Source organism: Oncorhynchus tshawytscha, unplaced genomic scaffold (assembly GCF_018296145.1).
Source record: "Oncorhynchus tshawytscha isolate Ot180627B unplaced genomic scaffold, Otsh_v2.0 Un_scaffold_339_pilon_pilon, whole genome shotgun sequence".
Lineage (NCBI taxonomy): Eukaryota > Metazoa > Chordata > Actinopteri > Salmoniformes > Salmonidae > Oncorhynchus > Oncorhynchus tshawytscha.
The window spans coordinates 587,501-594,574 of NW_024609815.1; the positions used below are offsets into that span (position 1 = coordinate 587,501).

The following is a 7,074-nucleotide window of genomic DNA, read 5'->3' on the forward strand; positions in this document are numbered from 1 at the left end:
TGATGATGATGATTGGATGGATCCAAAGGGAGGAGCTAAGAGAGCGCTAGCGGAGGAGGACCCAATGGATTTCTGATGAGAAAGGAATAATGGACGGATGTTTCCGAGAGGATTGATAGATGTTACTGTTGTTAACAACTGAATGTACTGCCTTCTGCCGGCTGCCTGCGTGCGAGTGAGTGAGTGCGTCCATGTGAATGTTTGTGTGGGTCCCTTGTTACTTATTTAAAAACATTTTTTTTTTCATTGAGTTCCAAAGGAAGTATGATCCTATGGAGGAAAGCTGTAGACTACCAATCAGAAACAGTGCACGGGTTCTTTGGGTTGATTTGGTGATGGGCATACAGTGAAGGTATTTTCCTCTCACTATAGACAGTCCAGAGTGATGACAGACTGGGAGCGACTAGTCAGCATTTCCTGGTTCACCACACACACGGGAAGCTGTCAGAGCGCTGAGCCAAGGTCACTTCCTGTCACTGGTCCAGGTGTCTGCTGCTTCTCTCATCTCACAGAGAGGAAACTAGCTACACACACACAGACACTCTTAGACACACACCCGCCTCTCCAGTCTCTATCTGGGAATAGGGGGCTGATGGGTTTTTTGTGTCACATAGTAATTGGACTTTGCTTGCAATAGTGCCTTCATCTGTGTGTGCATGTGTGTGTGTTTTTTGGGTGCTGTGTGTGTGTACGCTTTTACACCTTGTATTTGTGTCCCCTTCAGGGTCTTACCAGTGGAGTGTGTTTGTGACTTATTTTGCTCCATCCCACACTATGAATCCCCCCCATCCCTCCCCCCACAAGCCCCTGTTGCTGTGTTACTAGAGCTCAGAATGGAAAGGTTCTAAATGACAGATTTGTTCTAAACAGAGTGATGGACGCCACCCTGCTCTGCTCTGCCTACAGATGTGCTAAATCTCCAAATGAATGTTACTATATTAGAAAGAAGACGAGATGAGAATTGCTCTCACATCAGACAAATATCTCTGAGTGTTTAGTAACATAGAACCCTCTAATTCTATGGTCTCCACCCCCTTGGGGAAGCCTTACTTGTCAAATGCACTAAACTAAAGATGCCACGCGATCCCTCCTACTCTCCACGACCCCTAACTGCTGACCTCTATCCCTAACCACTACCCAGGGTTCTCTCTGCTGTTCAGGGGTGGGCTCGCTTGTGTTGTCCAGTGAAACACACACACACACACACACACACACACACAGTTCAGCTGAACCCAAAACCAGAAAGGGGCTTCAGTAGGTACTCTGTGCTCCTTACTGTAAATATTATGTCTCTGCGTGTGCGCGGGTGTGTATGTGTGTGTGTGTGTGTTCCATGCCTGTGGCTATGTGACGTGGCTGGCTGGTGTATGTGATAGCATGCTAATGTGTATAGCATGGTTGTAGATGCTGTATTTGCATGTGGTGACCGACAGCTAAGAGACATTCTAGAACTAACAGCACCCTACTCCAAACTGACCCCTGATCCTTGATAAGGGAAACTATAGGGTGAAGGGGACTGGTCGATCTGGAACTGGGGTATGATATGTAGCAAATTTAGGAGTTGGTGGTTCTATGGTTTCATCTCCACCCCTCACCACCGCTCACTCCACCCCTTACCCCCACTAACTCCACCCCTCACCACCACTAACTCCACCCCTTACCCCCACTAACTCCACCCCTTACCCCCACTAACTCCACCCCTCACCACCGCTCACTCCACCCCTCACCACCACTAACTCCACCCCTCACCACCACTAACTCCACCCCTTACCCCCACTAACTCCACCCCTCACCACCGCTCACTCCACCCCTCACCACCACCACTAACTCCACCCCTCACCACCACTAACTCCACCCCTCACCACCACTAACTCCACCCCTCACCACCTCTAACTCCACCCACCCCTTACCCCCACTAACTCCCACCCCTCACCACCGCTCACTCCACCCCTCACCACCACTAACTCCACCCCTCACCACCACTAACTCCACCCCTCACCACCACTAACTCCACCCCTCACCACCACTAACTCCACACCCTGTGTTTACAAGGTAAGCCAAAGTCCACAACATTTGTTAACTTTGTAGAGAACAAAACTACAATGAGAATTGTCCAGTGGGGCATAGACCTGTACAATAGATTGAAGTCACTCACGGTATATTACGTTCTGCTTATGAACGGTTCATAATCACTACAACAGGGTTTGTTTAGGTCAAACTCAATTATGAATGTTAACTACTCAATCAGGATCCACCTGGAACCAAATATAAAAAGACCCAAATAATGGAATTTTTCTATTGAAACAAGTTAACTAAGGGTTGACTACATATCTAATAATGGTTTAGAAGCCATTTCTAAGCAGTATTCAAGTTTTACTGAAACCACTTGGTAGAGTAGACACATGCAGTTACATTCACTAGCTAGAGTAAATACATACAGTTACATTCACTAGCTAGAGTAAATACATACAGTTACATTCACTAGCTAGAGTAAATACATACAGTTACATTCACTAGCTAGAGTAAACACATTCAGTTACATTCACTAGCTAGAGTAAATACATACAGTTACATTCACTAGCTAGAGTAAATACATACAGTTACATTCACTAGCTAGAGTAAATACATACAGTTACATTCACTAGCTAGAGTAAATACATGCAGTTACATCCACTAGCTAGAGTAAATACATACAGTTACATTCACTAGCTAGAGTAAATACATACAGTTACATTCACTAGCTAGAGTAAATACATGCAGTTACATCCACTAGCTAGAGTAAATACATGCAGTTACATTCACTAGCTAGAGTAAATACATGCAGTTACATCCACTAGCTAGAGTAAATACATGCAGTTACATTCACTAGCTAGAGTAAACACATACAGTTACATCCACTAGCTAGAGTAAACACATGCAGTTACATTCACTAGCTAGAGTAAATACATGCAGTTACATTCACTAGCTAGAGTAAATACATGCAGTTACATTCACTAGCTAGAGTAAATACATACAGTTACATTCACTAGCTAGAGTAAATACATACAGTTACATTCACTAGCTAGAGTAAATACATGCAGTTACATTCACTAGCTAGAGTAAATACATACAGTTACATTCACTAGCTAGAGTAAACACATACAGTTACATTCACTAGCTAGAGTAAACACATACAGTTACATTCACTAGCTAGAGTAAATACATGCAGTTACATTCACTAGCTAGAGTAAACACATACAGTTACATCCACTAGCTAGAGTAAATACATGCAGTTACATTCACTAGCTAGAGTAAACACATACAGTTACATTCACTAGCTAGAGTAAATACATGCAGTTACATTCACTAGCTAGAGTAAACACATACAGTTACATTCACTAGCTAGAGTAAACACATACAGTTACATTCACTAGCTAGAGTAAATACATGCAGTTACATTCACTAGCTAGAGTAAACACATACAGTTACATTCACTAGCTAGAGTAAATACATGCAGTTACATTCACTAGCTAGAGTAAACACATACAGTTACATTCACTAGCTAGAGTAAATACATACAGTTACATTCACTAGCTAGAGTAAATACATGCAGTTACATTCACTAGCTAGAGTAAATACATACAGTTACATTCACTAGCTAGAGTAAACACATACAGTTACATTCACTAGCTAGAGTAAATACATACAGTTACATTCACTAGCTAGAGTAAACACATACAGTTACATTCACTAGCTAGAGTAAATACATGCAGTTACATTCACTAGCTAGAGTAAATACATACAGTTACATTCACTAGCTAGAGTAAATACATACAGTTACATTCACTAGCTAGAGTAAATACATACAGTTACATTCACTAGCTAGAGTAAACACATACAGTTACATTCACTAGCTAGAGTAAATACATACAGTTACATTCACTAGCTAGAGTAAATACATACAGTTACATTCACTAGCTAGAGTAAACACATACAGTTACATTCACTAGCTAGAGTAAACACATACAGTTACATTCACTAGCTAGAGTAAATACATACAGTTACATTCACTAGCTAGAGTAAACACATACAGTTACATTCACTAGCTAGAGTAAACACATACAGTTACATTCACTAGCTAAAGTAAATACATGCAGTTACATTCACTAGCTAGAGTAAACACATACAGTTACATTCACTAGCTAGAGTAAATACATACAGTTACATTCACTAGCTAGAGTAAACACATACAGTTACATTCACTAGCTAGAGTAAACACATACAGTTACATTCACTAGCTAGAGTAAATACATACAGTTACATTCACTAGCTAGAGTAAACACATACAGTTACATTCACTAGCTAGAGTAAACACATACAGTTACATTCACTAGCTAGAGTAAATACATACAGTTACATTCACTAGCTAGAGTAAACACATACAGTTACATTCACTAGCTAGAGTAAACACATACAGTTACATTCACTAGCTAGAGTAAATACATACAGTTACATTCACTAGCTAGAGTAAACACATACAGTTACATTCACTAGCTAGAGTAAACACATACAGTTACATTCACTAGCTAAAGTAAATACATGCAGTTACATTCACTAGCTAGAGTAAACACATACAGTTACATTCACTAGCTAGAGTAAATACATACAGTTACATTCACTAGCTAGAGTAAACACATACAGTTACATTCACTAGCTAGAGTAAACACATACAGTTACATTCACTAGCTAAAGTAAATACATGCAGTTACATTCACTAGCTAGAGTAAACACATACAGTTACATTCACTAGCTAGAGTAAATACATACAGTTACATTCACTAGCTAGAGTAAATACATACAGTTACATTCACTAGCTAGAGTAAATACATACAGTTACATTCACTAGCTAGAGTAAATACATACAGTTACATTCACTAGCTAGAGTAAACACATACAGTTACATTCACTAGCTAGAGTAAATACATACAGTTACATTCACTAGCTAGAGTAAATACATGCAGTTACATCCACTAGCTAGAGTAAATACATGCAGTTACATTCACTAGCTAGAGTAAATACATGCAGTTACATCCACTAGCTAGAGTAAATACATACAGTTACATTCACTAGCTAGAGTAAATACATGCAGTTACATTCACTAGCTAGAGTAAATACATACAGTTACATTCACTAGCTAGAGTAAATACATAGAGTTACATTCACTAGCTAGAGTAAATACATACAGTTACATTCACTAGCTAGAGTAAATACATACAGTTACATTCACTAGCTACAGTAAATACATACAGTTACATTCACTAGCTAGAGTAAATACATACAGTTACATTCACTAGCTAGAGTAAATACATACAGTTACATTCACTAGCTAGAGTAAATACATGCAGTTACATTCACTAGCTAGAGTAAATACATACAGTTACATTCACTAGCTAGAGTAAATACATACAGTTACATTCACTAGCTAGAGTAAATACATGCAGTTACATTCACTAGCTAGAGTAAATACATACAGTTACATTCACTAGCTAGAGTAAATACATACAGTTACATTCACTAGCTAGAGTAAATACATACAGTTACATCCAACAGCATCGACACAAAAACATGAGGAAACACTATCAAACAAAAATAGGAGTGTTTTTCTACTGCTGGGTCACGCCCACACCTATGCTCCTCCAATGGTGGGCCTCCACAGTAAGTGGGTGAGGTTTATCCACTTTCACTTCTTGTATTTCGCCCAATCAGAGCTCAGCTTGGGAGGTAACGGCGAGAGCTTATATTTTTAACTTCTTCTATCTCTAGTCGGTTAAGGTTAAGTTAAAAAAATAAAATTTTCTTTTAAAGATCTTATAACATTTATTACAGTCTTAGTAGGCAAATTAGAAGGTTATAAAAACATTAAAAAACAAAAAACACTATTTTATTACAACACTAAAGAAAATGTTGCCACTGTTGCTTTTAAAGTCTGAGGTGCTGTTTGTTTGTTCATTTTGTCTCGGGAGAAGGTGTGCCATGTTTCTCTCCACTTCCGGGTATTCAATCATAATGCATTCCGGTTTGAACCGCACAGAACGTCAACACTCTTCCTAACAGCTTCCTAAAGCCCATTTAGGGACGGGTGATATAAATTAACACCAGCTATCCACATTGGTTAAATTGCTGGTTTATTCATTAGGTCAAGGAAATGCACTGCGATTGAATTCCTGCCTCTATCTCTCTCCTGCTGTGGCTGGCTGTCTTTGTGGGATGATGAGACTGGCTTCTGTTTGCTGACTAGATATTTGTTTTTCTTCTGCATATTTTTGGTATCTGAAGTTGTAAAATGTTCTGATGTATTTGGGGTTTTCTGTTATTGTTTTTGACTTCATCTGAAATGACACCCTATCAGGACTCTGGCCAAAAGTAGTGCACTATAAAGGGAATAGGGTGCCATTTTGAATGCAGGCCCTATGTGTGTTTCTGCTCCTGAGTGCACTTGTTTAATCTGAGTTGTCGATATCGCCTCCATGCAACAATGAAACATTATTTATTGCAAATATGAACCGGACTGGCTCTGTTTTTGTCACAGAAACACGCATGAACGCACACACACACACACACACACACACACACACACACACACACACACACACACACACACACACACACACACTGCTACATAGAGGAGGATATGATAGGACAGTGTGTATCAGTGTATCACAGGGAACAGAGCCTTCTGTGCTGAGCTAACCAGTACAAGGTCAGAGTCACACCACTGATAACACACTTTATAACAATGCCCTAGGTGAACACACACACACACACAAATACACACGTCTGTGTCGTCATTCAGTGCGAAAAACGTACAGTTCACGAGGGTTCAGATGTGCTTCCGGGAACACAGACTAGGATTACTGATTACATCACACACACACATGCTACACTTCCTGTGTTTTTGTGTCAGATTGAACCAGAGCACCAGTGATAATACCTCTGATGTCAGTGTTTATTTTGCTACAGTTAGGGAAACACGGCTGGAGACGGGGAGAGAGTAGGTGATTCCTGTGTGTGTGTGTGCTTGTGTGCGTGCGTGTG

The 7,074-nt window shown here is 40.0% G+C and overlaps 1 protein-coding gene across 2 annotated transcripts in view; it reads left to right on the top strand.

The window, feature by feature from the left end:
- LOC112237593 (probable cationic amino acid transporter) overlaps positions 1-1,655 on the top strand; it is a 19,081-nt gene extending 17,426 nt beyond the window's left edge. For both annotated transcript variants that reach the window (XM_042318745.1, XM_042318746.1), the window contains exon 12: positions 1-1,655. This exon is cut by the window's left edge and continues 229 nt beyond it. In XM_042318745.1, the coding sequence (XP_042174679.1) occupies positions 1-76 (76 nt within the window). In that variant the 3' untranslated portion in view covers positions 77-1,655.
- Positions 1,656-7,074: the final 5,419 nt, after the last annotated feature.